Raw genomic sequence first — 18,282 nt, 5'->3', positions numbered from 1 at the left:
ATTAACTACAATTAATATGCTGATATGAAAACAAATAACTTATAAACCCTATCTTCGAACAGAGCCTGAAAACCAACAATTAAATTGTGCATTATATCAAAATGATAATCTGATAAGTACATTCATTTTGGAACTAAATATTAACATAAATTTGAACTTGCCTGATATCAATGGCAGTATCTTCTACTGGAGGGGAAAGTGGCGGGGCAGTATAACCAGGTTCGTTAGGCTGTTAATGAGAAATTATAGCAATCAGTATACGTATTCAGCCATCATCCATATTAAAAATGCATCATGTTTGGAATATCTACCTATCCACGCACACTTAGTGTAAATTCAAACACATGCAACAAAAAAATTTCACAATGCAATTAGATTTCAATTTCACTGCCAATGTGCACCTGCTGGTGTATTTACTTGTGCATTTGCTCTGGCACTTTGAAGTGCACCAGCATATTTACTTGAAATGTGCACCTGCTGGTGCACAAGTGCACAAGGCAAGTGCACCAGCAGGTGCACAAGTGCACCAACAGGTGCACTTGTCCAAGTGCACCAGCATGTGCACTTGTCCAAGTGCACCAGCAGGTGCACTTGTCCAAGTGCACCAGCAGGTGCACAAGGCAAGTGCACCAGCAGGTGCACAAGTGCACCAGCAGGTGCACTTGTCCAAGTGCACCAGCATGTGCACTTGTCCAAGTGCACCTGCTGGTGCACTTGAAACCAGCAGGTGCACACATTAAAGTGCACCAGCAGGTGCACACATTGGCAGTGCACCAGCATGTGCACTTTAAATGTGCACCTACTGGTGCTCCTGGTACTGATAAATCTTTAATTTCATCCTTCTTCTGCTAGCACAAATAAAAAATGGCAATTTGACTCAAATCATATATCAATTAGGAAAAAATTGTATCACTCTGTAAGGAAGACTAATATACATACTTCAGGCTCTCCTTGATTAGCTGCAAGCTTTTTTTCGTACTTTTTTCGAATATCTGATACAGTTTGACTATTACTGTCCCTGCCAATTTCTTCTATCTCATTCCCAATCTCTCTACTAGTAGAGCGGCCTCCAAATTTTTCTGCTAATTCATCCTCAAATTCTAAAGTTCGTTGTAGTGCCTGGACACAAATTTTGAAACAAAAGTAGCATTAGCACTTAGCAGATGCAAAACTGGCATCCTGAAATCAAAGAATTCTTGAGACAGGAATATTGATCATACTGTGCATTAACATCTCATTAACATCACCAAAGAAAGGTAGAGGATAGGTACTCCAATTTTAATTGCTTGAAGCTAAGTCAGACAAGTAATAGCTAGCAAATACTCAGAAAAAAAATTTTCCAGAACCCCAAGACAAGTGCTGGGAAAACTCCTTCAAGGGAATCCCCTAATAGTAATTTGCACTAAGCAGAACAGAATCCAATTTATTTAGGATGCAAGAAAAACAAATTATCAGACAGACAAGACGGCAAAGGTTAAAGTGGTGCAAAGATTTTATTTTAATGTTATTTAATCTAATTCAAAGATCAGTACAATGGTCAAACAGATGAAGTTTCAACACATTAGACAGTAGATGTGCCAATATGTTCAAAATAGTTTAAGATATACAACTTATTGCAGGTTTCACTGCTAAAGTAGAAAGGAAAGAATAGAATGGTTAAAAATATTAAATAATAGAACTCATAATATAGGTTTTCCAGAGTCTTTACCAGCAACAAAGTTCCAACATCTGGCTTCTCTTTGAGATTTTCGAGTATTCCCTCTAGTTGTTTCCTGAAAAGACAGACCATGTGAAACCTTTTACAGCAGGTACCACAACCACTTATAGAAATAATGCTATTCATGGTCCTTCCAAAATTAATTTCTCAGATTCTAACATGGTGGTGTAAGCCTTTTTAGCCTTATTTTTCCTTTTAATATCTCAACCAGAGAATGGATATAGTATTTTTAGTTTAATATTACAGTAATATGTACAAGTCTAGTGGATGTGTTTAATTGGTCAACGACCTGGATATGACAAGCCTAATATTACAAGTCTATTAGATGTGTTTAAGTTGGTACGCAACCTGGATTTAATGAACCTAAGGAGTAAAATCCAACATTATTCCAAACTATTATAAGCATGCTGCATTAAATAGAGTCTGAACAGATTTATATTTAACTTCCCTATGCAAGTTTAGATATGTCATCCAACTCCAAATTATCTTATTTCCATCTGGTCAAAACTAAAACACAGGAAGGGCTCACTAATCAAATGAATAGCATGGCACAGAACAAGTACCCACTTTAACTTCAGTAACTTGTCATAACCCAGTCTACAGGCATTTAACATGGTTCATATGTTCTGTTGCTTTTCATTTCTCTAGTTTTCTAAAATAAAATGTATAACCTGAGTCACACTGTTCAAGTTATTCAAGTATGCAAGTAGTTCCTAGATTTCAAAAGAAATATGCAACCTACCAGTGGAGTGGGAAATTTGAAATAGATGGCGGCGAACCTTTGATGGCGGCGGACGTTGGATGCCTGCGGCAGTGAACGAGCGTTCCGTTGGACGCAAGTTCAGATTTCAGTGAGCACGTGGACAGTGATGCCGAGAAGAAGTTGATGGCACAGGACGATGGATGCCGGCGACAGTGGATGGCGGCAAACCGTTGATAGCGCAGGACGATGGATGCCGGCGACAGTGAACGACCGAGAAGAAGTTGGAGGGAAGTTCAGATTTCAGAGTGCTTTTGATTTTGATTTTACAAGCAAAGGATTTAGGGATTTCATTTAGGTTTTGTATTTGGCTCCAAAAATTCACTTACGGATTTCTAACGGGAAAAGGTTCCGTTAATATTTCACTAACGGATTTCTAACGGATGGTTCCATCCGTTGATAGAAAATACGATTAAAATTATCCGTTAGAGTAAACCGTCAGTATCACTAACGGACTTCAATCCGTTGGTGAATCCGTCAGTATCACAAACGGACTTCAATCCGTTGGTGAAGTCCGTTAGTGTTCCGTTGGATTCTTGTAGTGATAAAGCTGGGTTCTCAATTGCTACGGTATATGAACACTAGCAATTAAGAATAGTAAATTGACACTTTTGCCCACTGATCCACACCCAGCATCTCATCTCACGTCCTTGATTTCTGTTCCAATTGTTTTGAGTTTTCAAAATTACCCTTCCATTTGCATATTCACAGTATCTCCTTACCCGGTTCCATCGTCTTTTCTTTAGATGCGTGGGACATTCTCTCAGCTCCGCCATCTCTCCATGGGATGTTCGCGTCCTGCGTCTGCCCAGTGTTCCCTTCTACTTTGCCTCACCTTTGCGTCCTCTGAAACTTCATGTTTCACACTTCTCCCTGTCCAAGTATTTTGTCGCCTTTGAGCCAACTCAGATCACTCAGATAGAAAGTTGTTTGTGTTGACTTTACCTTGCTACTAGTATTAGCATTGATAATTCTAGATGTGACTTCAGTTGGAGGTTTGACTTTACTTTGCTACTAGTTTTTTTTTATTACTTTTTTTAGTTATATACTAAGCATCAATTTCTTTTTTTCTATAAATAGCAAGTATCGTTTCTTTTACTTGCATGTTTTTTGTAGCTTTCTTTTGTCTTTCCATGATGTTTTCTTTTTTTTTTTTTTTCTTTTTTCACCGGTTCCTTATTGACTTCTCATTTTTTATTATGCAGGGTTATTGTGCCGTTACTGTAGCCAGACCTTGCCTTTTCTTTGTGCCGTTACAATATTTGGGATGTCAGACATATATAAAACATGAAACTCATAGGCACATCAAACCCATTAAGAATGGATGCCATTCATTGAAAACCATCATAAACTTTAATTTTAATGATTAGATTTTAATAATTAAGTTCAAATCCTGTCAAAAACAAGCATAGAATATGGTGATTCTTGATTCTTTCAGATTGAGAAAGGTATAGAGCTGTTAAGTACTATATGGTGATTCTTGATTCTTTCAGATTGATAAAGGTGTAGAACTGTTAAGTACTGGCACATTAGATCTAGTTGGACTGTAGTGGGTTTTTGCTGAATCTCATAATAGTTTGCCCTTCTCATCTCATAAGTTTAAGATACAGCTTTCAGAATGCCATGGGAATTTGAGACTTTGCCAATTTGCTGGGTTTTGTTTGCTTGCCAGCCAAATAGGGCAAACAAACCTTCTATATTTTTAAAATCTCTTTCCCATCTCATTTGCCCATTGGACTGGTATTTCTAGTGTAGTAGTTCTATATTTTTAAAATCTCTTTTCCCTATGTCTGTCCTTTATAAATGAATTCATGTATGACATTTACTTCCTGTTTGAAATTTGACTATATCAAGAGGAATAAAACATAAACAACATATTAAAGTTTTAGTATTTAAGAAACCTAGCTGGTCCCTTTTGATGTTAGTATATCTATATAGATTTGTTTGGTGCTTCTTCGCTTGCTCCAACATCGATAAAGAACAAAAACCAACCCTGACTATGTATGAGCAAGAGAAAAGCACCGAATTGGAGTTTGAGGATCATTGATCAACGATTTTGACCTCATGGAGCTCGAATACGAGAAGATGGCTATGAAGAAGAACCACCAAAAGAGAGTGGTTGTGTTTAGATTCTATAAATATATTACGGTACAAACCCATTAAGAATGGATGTCATTCATCGAAAATCACCATAAACTTTAATTTTAATAATTAGGTTCAGATCCTGTCAAAGACAAGCATTAAGAATGAATGCCATTTATCGAAAACCATCATAAACTTTAATTTTAATAATTAGGTTCAGATCCTAGGGTGATTCTTTCATATTGAGAAGGGTACATAGCTGTCAAGTACTTAGCATATTAGATCTAGTTGGACTGCAGTGGGTCTTTGCTGAATCTCACAGTAGTTTCATTGCTCTTCTCAATCTCACAAGTTTGAGACAGAGCTTTTAGATGTATGGAAATTTTTGAGACCTTTGCCAATTTGTTAGGTTTTGTTTGCTTACCCGCAGACCTTCCATACTTTTAGAATTTCTTTCCCATCTCATTTGCCCATTTGACTGGTATTTCTGGTGTATTAGTTTTATCACTTTCCGTGTGCTCTGTCCTTTACAAACCAATTCATGTATGCCATTTAATTCATCAAGAGGAAAGGCAACATATTATTTATTTCAATATATTAAAGTAAATAAAAAGTAATTATTGATGGATTTTAATTTATTTATGTGGATTTATTTTTAGGATTGTAAAATTTTGATTTTAAAATTTAGTCAGAATCATTTGTATAAAAAAAATATTGATTTTAAAATTCAGCAAGAATAATTTATATAAAAAAATATTGAAATATTTTTGTAATCTCAAATTAGTTTATGAATATTTATATTATCATTTTAATTTATTTTCTATTATTTAACTATTTAATTATTAAACTTATATAAATTATTATCATTCTCTTTTTTAAATAATTTTAAAATTAATTTTTCTTTGCAAATGAAATTTAATTCATTATTTAATGAAATATCAACTATATTAGCTTATTTTTCCTCTATATTTTTTTTTCCTTTTCTTATTTCCTTTCTTAACCAATGTTTTAGGATACATTACCTTATTAATAATGATAATAATAATAATTTTTATTATCGTTTAAAATTTATAAAAAAATACCCATATATTTTTTACGATACGATTACTAGGTATGTAACCAATTAAATTTTGATATAAGCAAGATTATATATATATATATATACTAATCTGGTTAAGTGGTTTGAAGGGTTATTTGATTATTATTATTAATTTAATTAACAAAATAATTTAATTATTATTTTTTTAAATGGAAATTGAGGGATTGGAGTAGAATCGACTTATTATTGGTATCGGCTTATATTTTATTTGATATATTATAATAAGCAAATAATAAATGTTATAAAATTAATATTAGTTGATTTTAAACTAATTAAAGTGAACAATTAAAATTTTATTTTAATTAAATATTTAAATAAATAATTACTAATAAATAATAATTTTATTTATAATGTATAAGTATAATATTTTGGATAAGGAAGACATTGTCATTTATTTTGTACCGCATTCATTTCTTTTTTAATGGCCTTGACTTTAAATTAATTAAGGTAAACAATTGAAGTTTTATTTTAATTGAATATTTGAATAAATGATTACTGCTAGATAACAATTTTATTTATAATGTATAAGTACAATATTTTGGGGTAAGGAAGGAATTTGCGCCCATCGTTTCTTTTTTAATATTTTTGACTTTAAACTAATTAAAGTGAACAATTAAAATTTTATTTTAATTGAATATTTAAATAAATGATTATGAATAGATAAAAATTTTATTTATAATGTATAACTATGATATTTTGGGTAAAAAAGACACTATGGTTTATTTTGCGCCCATCATTTTTTTTAATGTTCTTAACTTTTAACTTTAAACTTATTAAAGTGAAGAATTAAAATTTTATTTTAATTCAATATTTGAATAAATGATTAATAATAAATAACAATTTTGTTTATAATGTATAAGTATAATATTTTAGGGTAAAGGAGGCACGACGCCCCATCATTTTTTTTTAATATTTTTTATTTTAAACTAATTAAGATGAATAATTAAAGTTTTATTTTAATTAAATATTTGAATAAATAATTGCTAATAGATAACAATTTTGTTCATAACATATAAGTATAATATTTTAGAATAAGGAATGCACTATCGTTTATTTTGCGCTCCATTATTTTTGTTTCAATGTTATTGATGTTGTTTTTTGCTCAGTTGTTAGCTAACATGTTTATTAGAATCACTCTTAAAAATATTCTTTACCATTAGAGTTTTTATTAATAGAATGCTTGTTGATGCTAACTCTTGAAAAAAAAAATCATTTGTTAACGTCCAAATTATTATAATGATATCATCCTACACAACTCTAAATTAACATCTTACTTTCCTATGAAATTTTATATTGTTGCTTGCCGCTAATTCTACATAATTTTTTATATATTTATATTTTAAATTAATTTAAAATTTTACTATGTAATATGTCATTTAAAGGTTTTATTTTATTTTTACAAAAATATACTTTTTTGTTTCGTATTAAAATTAATTTTTATTTATTAAAATTGCTAAAATAGTACTGTACCATTGTGCGGATTTAAGGCTAGTTTTTATATATTAACAAAAAGAAAAGCATATTTTCTTGTATGGGTTGTAGTTGAAGTCCATAATTAGGACTCGAAATGTATATATAACCGGAATAAATTGGATCCTTTCAAATTTTAAAAATTAAATTTTGAATTCAAAATCATCCATCTTGCCACTTGAGATCATCCTATCTCACTATTGTTATTACAGACACTCCTCCAAAATGTTTTCTTGAATTTATGGATGGATGATGCTGGATACAATTATATTTGTTTTTAGTAACGATATTATAATTTAATGGGATAGAATGTAGTTATTATTATTATTATTATTATTATTCTAATTTTAAAGCGTTATTAATAAATATAGGGACGAGAGATTTGGTATCTTTTTGAGATGACACGAGACAATAGACCATAAACAATTCAGTATTAGATATTGAATGAGAAAAATTTTTAGATGAATTTAGTCTACGATAAATTCAATAGATATTAAAATAAATTTTATTTATTTTGTATGGAAATTCACACATTTATATTTTGAAAATAGTTTTATCTATAATAAATTGGATTCAGATAATATGAGAATATGATAAATCAATGGTAATAATGACTGAGAAATGTAATAACTAAGGAAGTTGGTTTTTTAAGAAGTATAGTTTTTTCTTTGGATAGTGAAGATGATCATGCTACTCTCTCCCTCTATTTTTTTTTTTTTTCTCTTTGACATTGATCACGACAGCTACAATAAAATTTTTTTTCGAGCAATATCATACTGTATTTATGGTGGACAATTGACTATTTAATTTACTTGTCTAAAATTACTTTTGCTATGAGTATTTGTATTTAGATTATATAAAGAGTATGAGAGATGAAATAGTAAGAATAAAAATGAGAGTAGAGTAAAAAGGTGATTAGACAAATGAGAAAAAAATAATTAGATGAGAAAATAATAAAAAATATAAATAGAAAGAAAATAATAGAAGAAAAATAATATTATCTAAACTAATATAAATGAAAATTGTAAAGAAAATGAAGAAAATAAGAGAGAAAACGAAGAAAATAAGAGGGAAGGGAAGAAAATAATGAAAAAGAAAATGTAAAAGGTGAAAAGGAAAATTATGAAAAAAATAACGAAAATAATAGAAAAAGGAAGGGAATAAAAGAAAAAAAATAGGATGAAAGGAAGATAATAGAAAAAATAAGAAAAGAAATTACGAGGTAAGAAAGTGAAATAAAAAAGTAATAAAAAATATAATGAGTTAAATAAAAAAAATAGAAGAAATAAAAATAATAAAATAAATGAATTATAAAAGGGGAGAAGGTGGTATTATATTTATAAATATAAATTAATAATAAATTTATAATTATTTACTAAATTTTGAAAAAAAAAATCTTTTATTTCTTTAAAAATAACACACCAAATTCGTTGGTAATAAAAAAATATCGATTTAAAAAAATAAAAATTTTATACAAAATTTTATTTTAAATTTATTTTATTAACGGATAACCTTCATTATTGATAAATTTAATATTTTTTTAATTTATTAATTTGATAATAAAGTTTAATAATAGATTTTTAAATTTATTAATAATTTTTTAGATAAATTACTAATGAATTTATAGTACAATAGTAATTTAATTAAACACTTAAATCAAGAATGAATTTATAGTACATTAGTAATTTAATTAAACACTTTTTTAAATTTATTAATAAAAATCAACAAATTTATAAATAAATTTTAAGTGGATTAGTAAATTTTAACATAAATTATTTTATAAATTTATAAATTATCAATAAATTTTTAAATTTGTCAAATAATACCAACAGATTTTAAATGGTAAATTTTTATATAAAATTTTTTATTTTAAAAAATTATCAATGAATTTTTAAATTTATTAAATTACTAAAAGTTAAAAATTCATTAATAAAATTCATTGTAAATCCAGAAATTTATTATGGTAAATCCCATTTTCGCCATTCACATTGTTCATATTTATGAGTAAAAGAATTAATAAATTAAAAATAATTTACTTATTAAATGAAAATAATTAAATTATTTAAAAAATATTTATTTTTTAAATTAAAGATTTATTTTTTATATTTTTAATATTTTATTTGTGTCGCTGTTAATCTTTATTTTGTATAATTTATTTTGTAAGAAAAAATTTTTAATAAATTTTAATAAATTTCTAAAAATTAAAATTTTTTTAAAATAAAAATTTTTTAAGCTAAACAAAAATGAACTTTTTCATTCTAAAAAATATAATTATTAATAAAAAACTTAATTTAATTGAATTTTTATAATTTATTTTATTCCAAACAAATAATAAATGTAAAAATTTATTAATATAAATTTTTTATAATTTAATATTACCGCAAATTAAACATAGCATTTGAAATGAGTCGAGGCTAGCCTCTTGCTCGATCAATCTCTTGGAATTAGAGGAAGATCTCTCAATCTGATCATCTGAACAAAGAGCTGCTCTAGATATGAGAATATTATAGTATTATTTAGTTTATATAAAGAAAAATTCATTGACTTGATTTTTCAATTTCAAAAATATATAAAAATTTTATAGAAAATTTAAAAAGCTTAATAATTAATTTTTAATAATTTAACCATTAAAAATTGAAGAAAAATTAAAATATTCTCCATTGTTTTGATTATTCATTTCAAATCCAAAAAAGATAATTTAAAAAGGAAAATTTTCTTCACCTTTTAATGTTAATAATAGTGATATTAGCTTAACGATTAATAAAAATTACTGACTAATAAAATTTTTAAAATATTTAAAATGTTTTAATTTATTTATTAAAATTAAAAAATTAAATAATAAATTTATGCATATCATAATAATTAAATATAAATTTTCTTCTAAACGTTCGTAGATAAAGTGTTCGAATAATAATAATAATAATAATAATAATAATAATAATAATAATAATAATAATAATAATAATAATAATAATATTGATTAAAAAAAAATAATAATAATATTTCCTTTGAATTAATTCAATACTATTATATTTATAAGAGCCAATTAGTAATGTATTTGCAATTATTTATTAAATTTTGAAAAAAATCTTTTTTTTATTTAAAAATGATAAACGAATATGAAATTTTTTAAGAAATTCGTGGATAATTGAAAAATATAAATTTCAAAAAAATATGAAAATTTTATGTATTTTTATTTTAAATTTATCAATAAATTTATTAATAGATGACATTGGTAAATTCAATATTTTTTAATTTATTAATTTAATAATAAAATTTAATAATGAATTTCTAAACCTATTAATAATTTTTTAATAAATTATAAATAAATTTATAATACATTAATAATTTAATTAAACACTTTTTTAAATTTATTAATAAATTAAAATCCTGAATTAGTATTAATGATTTACAAATAAATTTTAAATTTATAAATAAATTTTAATATCAATTATTTTATAAATTTATAAATTACTAATAAATTTTAAAATTCATCATTAATAACAACGGGTTTCAAATCCATGAATAAATTTTTAAATTCATTAAATTACTAAAGGTTTAAAGTCCGTCATTCGGAAGTTTCTTGCAGTGAACTCCATTTTTGCTAATTCACATTGTTCATATTTTATGAGTAAAAGAATTAATAAATAAAAAATAATTTACTTATGAAATGAAAATAATTAAATTATTTAAAAATATTTATTCTTTTAAAAATATTTTTTTTGTATTTTTAATATTTTATTTGCATCACTATTAATTCTTTATTTAATATGATTTATTTTATAAGAAAAAAATGTTAATAAATTTTTGTAAACTTACAAGAATTTAAATTTCTTTTAAAATGAACATTTGTTAAGCTAAAGGAAATTGAATTATTTCATTCAAAAAATCATAATTTTTGAGAAAAAAAATTAAGTTAATTGAATTTTTATAACATGTTTGATACCAAATGAATGATAAATATATAAATTTATTAATATAATTTTCCTATAATTTAATATTACCGCAAATAAAACATAGCATTTGAAATGAGTCGAGGCCAGCCTCTTGCTCTATCAATCTCTCATCTGATGATTTGAACAAGAGCTGCTCTAGATGTGAGAATATTAGTATTTAGTTTATATAGAGAAGAAAAATCAGTTGACTGATTTTTCAATTTTAAAAAATATATGAAAACTTTATAGAAAGTTTAAAAAAGTTAATAATTAATCTTCAGTTAATTTAATTGTTAAGGGTTGAAGAAAAATTTAAATATTCTAGATTATTTTGGTTTTTCATTTCAAATCCAGAAAAAAAAAATTATAAAACTCTTTTAATGTTAATAATAATGATATTAATTTAAAAATCAACAGGAAAAACTGATTAATAAAATTTTAAAACATAATACTGAGCAATTAATTTTAATTAATTTTATGAAAACTTTAGATAGAAAAATTTAAATTTTACTTAGAGACTCATAATAATTTTTAAAAAGAAAAACTTAAAGTAGACGAGTTTCAAAAATGCAATAAAAAGCCATAAGTCTATTGCAAAATTTAAGATTTAAATTTTATTGTTTAACGATTAATTTTATATTTTAATTATTTTTAAATTTTTTAAAAATTTTTACATTAAATTTTTTATTATTATAACTATTTTTTTATTATTTGGAGCACTTTTTAAATTTTTAAAATTTTTATAAAATTTTAATTTCTAATCTTTCTGATTTTGATTCTAATCAAATTATATTGATTAAAATTCTTAATTGAGTAAAAACCGTCGTATTTTAAACTTTAATGATATTTTAATTTATTTTTTAAAATTAAAAAAAATAAATAATGAGTTTTCATATTATAATAGGTAAACATAATTTTTATCTAAAAGAAAGAAGATTCTCACGATTCCATTATCTTCATTCTTCCAAATGTTCGTAAATAAAGCATTGAATAATAATAATAATAATTTTTAATAAATCAATTATAAAATGTTCCAATATTATCATATAAAAATAGATTTACTTTTTTTTTTCATTTGTCTCAAATGATAGTTTATTTTAATTTTTAAAATAATAATAATACACATATCCATTAACTTAATTATCTGCCTCTATTATATATTAAAAAAAGATATAAGTAAAATATAAGTAAATTTGCCTTTCTGAGAGGAGAAAATTAAAATAATTTACTCTTAGGACACCGTTATCTATACATGGTGTGGATGCATTGACTGCTTAAAAATCGAACAGAATATGACCCAAAAAGAATAAGAATCGCCAGTAAGCCAAAAATGAGAAATAAGGAAGTGCGAGGAGCTCTCCCAGCCTCATATGTATCACTATTCTATTTAGTTCATGCCACTCCCTGTCCACTATAAAATTGAGATCTTTCATTTAATAAACAAGCAACCCATCGACGAACGACACTTTCAAACCACAATGGTTAAACATCTTGATTTCCTTTCCTTCGCCCAATATATCTTCTTTGCCATTATTCTTGCTGCAATCCCGGCTAGATCTGATGATAAAACACCAATTCCAGATGCTCCGGATGGAGTGCAAAAATGGTTTGATGCTAATGTCAAGCCCCTTGCTGATCGTGCTGGCACCTTAGAGAAAGCTCTCGAAGCAGCGGAAGCTAAACCTAAAACCATTAAGGTTAGAGCAGATGGAAGCGGAGAATTCAAGACCATAACTGATGCAGTTGATAGTATTCCAACAGGAAATAAACAGCGGGTTATTGTGGATATCGGTCCCGGAACCTACAATGAAAAAGTCATCATTGAAGAAGACAAGCCTTTCATTACTTTTCTCGGGCCAGAAAGTGGTGAAAGGCCAACCTTGGCATTTGGTTCTACTGCTGCTGAATTCGTAACTGCTTACACTGCCACATTACAAGTGCTTTCTAATTTTTTCGTGGGAGCTAACTTAATAATTCAGGTCTCATTTTTTTTTTTTTTAATCATTTATCTTACTCTTGAATCATTCATATAAATATATATATATATATATATTATATTATATGATTTTTTATGTTGATTTTTCAAATTAACTCATGGGTTTTATAATTTTATTGGTTTAGAATACTGCACCTAGGCCGAAGGGTGCAAAAACAAATACGCAAGCAGCAGTTGCTTGTATGATCCGCGGTACTATGGGAGCTTTCTACAATGTTAAAATGATTGGATTTCGGAATACACTATGTGATTATAAGGGAGTTCATTTCTTCAAAGACTGCTTTATCGAAGGCACTCTTGAATTTATTTTTGGAATCGGAAAATCCATTTACCTAGTAATAACTAAATCTTTAATATAAACTCAATAAATATTTTTCTTTTGATACGCTTAATATTTACACTGTATAATTATGAAAATTTTATGTAAATTAAATGCAGCAAACGGAGATAAATGTATTAGCAGATGTTCCTAAAGAACTAGCAATAATAACAGGACCAGCCGGACAAACAAAAGAGCAAGATGTGGGCTTCTCTATTGTACATTGTAAAGTAGGTGGAAAAGGAAGTGGAGCATACTTGGGTCGAGCAAGGAGTCTAATGCCTAGAGTGGTGTACTCTTATTGTTCCATGAGTGACGTTATCAGTCCTGAAGGGTGGACTAATTTTGATTCACCCGCATTTGAAGAGTGAGTAATTTTAGAGTTTGAAATTCTTCTAATAATATGAATATTAAAATTATATTGAATGAAATTTGCAGGACTGTATTTTTTGGAGAATACAAGAATACAGGACCAGGTGCTAATACTGCTAAACGTGCTAAATTTGCCAAACAGTTAACAGAAGAAGAAGCGAAACCCTTCCTTAATCTTGGTTATATTAACGGAACCATTTGGTTGCTTCCTCCTCCGAAGCCGTAAAGAGTTTGTTTATAAGCGCAGACAAATTCTTAATTTTAAGTGTTTTATTTTCTTATATTGTAAATAAACCAGATGAATTTTTTAGTGACAAATCTGCTGCTGAGTTTTAATTTTTTGTTGAAAATAAATGTACAAAGTTTCCTTAAATTTTTAATATATAGTAGTCCAATTTTATAGTTATTTATTGTCTCTTTGCATTTGCAATAAACCTGTATCTGTGCCATATTAATTCTAAAGCTTTTGAGTTTTAACCTTCAAATGTCAAATATTGAAAATTAATTGATTTATTAATAATGAGGAGACATTATATAATTATCATTATCACTACATAGTTTTACAATTATTCTTTAAAAAGAAATTAAATTTAGTGATCGAGTGTTCATTTTATAATATATTTTTATAAATAAAAAAAGTTATATTGAGAAAAAAAATTATAAGCTGTCAACTGATTATATGGGCAAAAAATTAATAATTAATTGCGATGACACAAATACCACAAATGAACAACTATAAAAAAAAATGTGAAAACTCTCCCAATCTAATGCGTTGCTAAGTAAGACTTTACTCTTTTAAGAAAACCTAAATGCCTTATAAATTCCAATCTGCTTTCGTTTAAGAAACAAGCACAATACTCAATCAAACAAAAATGGCTAAAAAACAGCTTAACTTCACTGCGCTTCTTCAATATATACTGTATTTGTCATTGTTCTTGCGACAATCTCAGTTAGATCCTAATGCACCTATGCCGGATGGTATAAGCAAAGAACAACAAGCTGTTGTTTATGAATCGGCTGTAATATGGGAGCTTTCTACAATGTTAGAATGCTTTGGATTTCAAGATACATTGTGTGATGTTAAGGGATTTTATTTCTTCAAAACCTGCTTCATCAAATACACTGTTGATTTTATTTTTGGAAGGAAAAATTCATTTATCTAATAATAATTAAATCTTTAATCTAAGCTCAATAAATTTTCTTCATTTGATACGCTTAATATTTGTATTGTATAATTAATATGAAAATTTTATATAAATTAAATGCAGCAAACATAGCATATGTTCCTAATCAACTAATGTTTATAACAGCATAAGCAAGAGAAGAAGAATCACAAGATGTGGGCAACTCTTTTGTACATTGTAAAGTAGGTGGAAAAGGAAGTGGAGCATACTTGGGTCGACCATGGATGCCAATGCCTAGAGTGGTGTTCGCTTATTGTACCATGAGCGACGCTGTTGAAGGGTGGACTAATAATAAGCAACCCGAATTAGAAGAGTAAGTAATTTTAGAGTTTGAGATTTTCCAATAATATGAATATTAAAATTATATTGAATGAAATTTGTAGGAAAATATTTTTTAGAGAATGCATGAGTACAGAATCATGTGCTGATCCTGGTGGACGTGCTAAATTTACCAAACAGCTAACAGAAGCAGAATTGAAACCTTTTCTTATTAAAGTAATGACAGTAAAACCTCTTGTAGCCTACCATTTAAAATTGAAATTTGATTTAATAGATGCTGTAAGTGGTAGGCAATAATCAATACTTTTCTATCACTTGCATTAGGATATGAAGAGAAAGTCTCATAGACCACTGTGTTTGCTGCAGTTGGTCAAATTATCCATAAAAAAAAAATAAAAATTTAAGAATTTGAAATTTAGATTAACTAGGAGGCCATTGTTGTTAATAGTTTTTATAGCGGCTCGTGAATTATCAGTCGTTTAAAAAGACGAAGAAGGAGAAGATTTAAGTGAATAAGAGAGCAATTTCTATTTAAATGAATAGAGAAAATTCAATGGACAAGTCCTTGCAACAGAACTAAACGATGTGATTGAAACGAAACTGTATTGCAGTTGGCCAATTTGCAAGAAAAAGAATGTGAGGTGGGAGCCCTTACGGTAGTCACTTCGACATTAAAATCAGTAAATTGAACAAAATAGCAAATATAATGAATTACTTAAAATTTAAGACTAATTGTGTAAGAATGCGTATTTTGGTCTCTATGTTTATCAGCTTTTAAACTACAAGAAAGTGGAGTTGATTATCAAATCTTCTGAAAATTTGGCACTGATTAGCGAATATGAGATCCCACAATTATAAGTGTAATGAGAATCTGTTGAATCATATTCATTAACAAAAACTTTCAATAAAGTCTTGCCCTATTCAAGAGAGAGTGAGTTTTGATAAAAATCGAGTACCATGGCATTTGGATCTTTTTTTATGTGAGTGGACTGCGTATACTATTTTATAATAACAAACCATAACTTATTTTTAACGATTATTATGTCTCATCAATTTTATTGATTAAAGTAATATATATTAAAAATATAATTTCCTATATTTTATTTATAATTATTTCCTTATAACTATTTGTACTGAATTTAATTCAACTATAATCATAATAATTTGGTACTTTAATAATAAATGACTAAATTTAAATGATTATTTCAAATAATTTATTATAATAATATTACATTATATTTAAATTAATATAAAATAAAAATATATAAATAAATATAAATGATATACATTACACGTTTAGATAAATAAATTAGTTCAAACATATCAATCATACTATTTAAGATCACCATACTAATATTATATATATATAACTTAAAGTATGGTATAAGGATATTATATATAAAAATGAATACGAAACTTGGATGCTCTTTCAAAAGTGTGGGATTAATAAAGCTTCCTTTTATTAATAATCTTACATCGTTCATAAAATCACAATACATAAAACTTGCTTAGAACGTTGGGTCCACCCCAATTTAAAACATTTAATTCCATCTTGAATTCGATTCCGTTTTCATTGTCCTTAACTGGGTTTTTATTAAATTGATCTATACTAAATATATATATATATATCTTTTAAAAATTATAACTCATTCTTAATAGTATAGTTGAAAATGATAACTCCATGTAACCATATTGATTTGATTCAAAAAAAAAAAAAAATGTAACCATATTGAAATAGTAAGAATAAAAATGAAAATAAGGTAAAAAGGTGATTAGAAAAATAATTTAAAAAATGATTAAATAAGAAAATAAATGAAAGTAAAATAATAGAAAAAATATAAATATATAGAAAGAAAATGATAGAAAGAAAATAATATGATTAAAACTAATATAAATAAAAATTTGTAGATAAAATGAAGAAAATAAGAGAGAAAATGAAGAAAATAAAAGGAAAGGGAAGAAAATAAAAAATTTTAAATTTTTTTAGAATTTAATATTACTGCAAATAAAATATAGTATTTGAAATGAGTCGAGGCTAGCCTCTTGCTCGATCAATCTCTTGGAATTAGAGGAAGATCTCTCATCTGATGATTTGAACAAAGAGCTGCTCTAGATGCGAAAATATTAGTATTTAATTTATATAGAAAAAAAATTCATTTACTGATTTTTCGTTTTCAAAAAATATATGAAAGTTTTATAGAAAATTTAAAAAAATTTCGACTAATTTAATCATTAAGGGTTGAAGAAAAATTAAAATATTCTCAATTGTTTTGATTATTCATTTTAAATAAAAAAAAGATAATTTAAAAAGGAAAATTTTCTTGATGGTATTAGGTCAAAGATTAATAAGAAGCACCGACTGATCACTCTTAGAAATGTCTAATTTATTTTTTAAAATTAAAAAAATTAAATAATAAATTTATTCATATCATAATAATTAAATATAAATTTTCTTTCAAATGTTCGTAGATAAAGTGTTCGAGTAAAAATAATAATTACCTGTTATAATACATAACATTATCTCCTTTGAATTAATTCAATACTATTATAAGTTATTTATTGTAATGTTCCTAAATTTTTAATAAATCAATTATAAAATGTTCCAATATTATCATATAAAAATAGATTTACTTTTTTTTTTTTCATTTGTCTCAAATGATAGTTTATTTTAATTTTTTAAAATAATAATAAGACACATATCCATTAACTTATCTGCCTCTCTATTATGTATTTAAAAAAAAGATTATCTGAAAATATAAGTAAATTTGCCTTTCTGAGAGGAGAAAATTAAAATAATTTACTCTCAGGACACCGTTAGCTATACATGGTGTGGATGTATTTACGGCTTAAAAATCCAACAGAATATGACCGAAAAAGAATAAGAATCGCCCGTAAACGAAATAAAAGGCAAAGCCAAAAATGAGAAATAAGGAAGTACGAGGAGCTCTCCCAGCCTCATATGTATCAATATTCTCTTTAGTTCATGCCACTCCCTGTCCACTATAAATTGAGATCTTCTTTCATTTAATAAGCAAGCAACCCATTGACGAACTACACATTCAAACCACA

At 26.5% G+C, this 18,282-nt stretch overlaps 1 protein-coding gene and 1 long non-coding RNA gene across 3 annotated transcripts; one reads left to right on the top strand and one right to left on the bottom strand.

Annotated features, from left to right (window-relative positions):
* Positions 1–192: 192 nt before the first annotated feature.
* On the bottom strand, positions 193–2,619 carry LOC122721820. 2 transcript variants are annotated; one of them, XR_006348594.1, is made up of 4 exons: positions 2,497–2,619; positions 1,709–1,772; positions 940–1,119; positions 193–229 (listed from the first exon to the last, which is right to left on the bottom strand). It is a non-coding gene; the product is annotated as an uncharacterized LOC122721820 (long non-coding RNA). The 2 variants fall into 2 exon arrangements; XR_006348593.1 differs by having other exon boundaries at positions 2,460–2,614.
* Positions 2,620–12,541: 9,922 nt separating this feature from the next.
* On the top strand, positions 12,542–13,976 carry LOC110599801 (pectinesterase PPME1). Its single transcript, XM_021736374.1, has 4 exons — positions 12,542–13,042; positions 13,185–13,394; positions 13,498–13,745; positions 13,817–13,976. Exons 1-4 carry the CDS (start codon positions 12,542–12,544, stop codon positions 13,974–13,976), a joined length of 1,119 nt encoding a protein of 372 aa, XP_021592066.1.
* The last annotated feature ends 4,306 nt before the right edge of the window (positions 13,977–18,282 follow it).

The sequence above is a fragment of the Manihot esculenta genome, chromosome 14 (genome assembly GCF_001659605.2).
Source record: "Manihot esculenta cultivar AM560-2 chromosome 14, M.esculenta_v8, whole genome shotgun sequence".
NCBI classification, from domain to species: Eukaryota; Viridiplantae; Streptophyta; class Magnoliopsida; order Malpighiales; family Euphorbiaceae; genus Manihot; species Manihot esculenta.
Note: the sequence above shows the minus strand (reverse complement) of the source record. Positions and strands in the feature narration are given on the sequence as shown.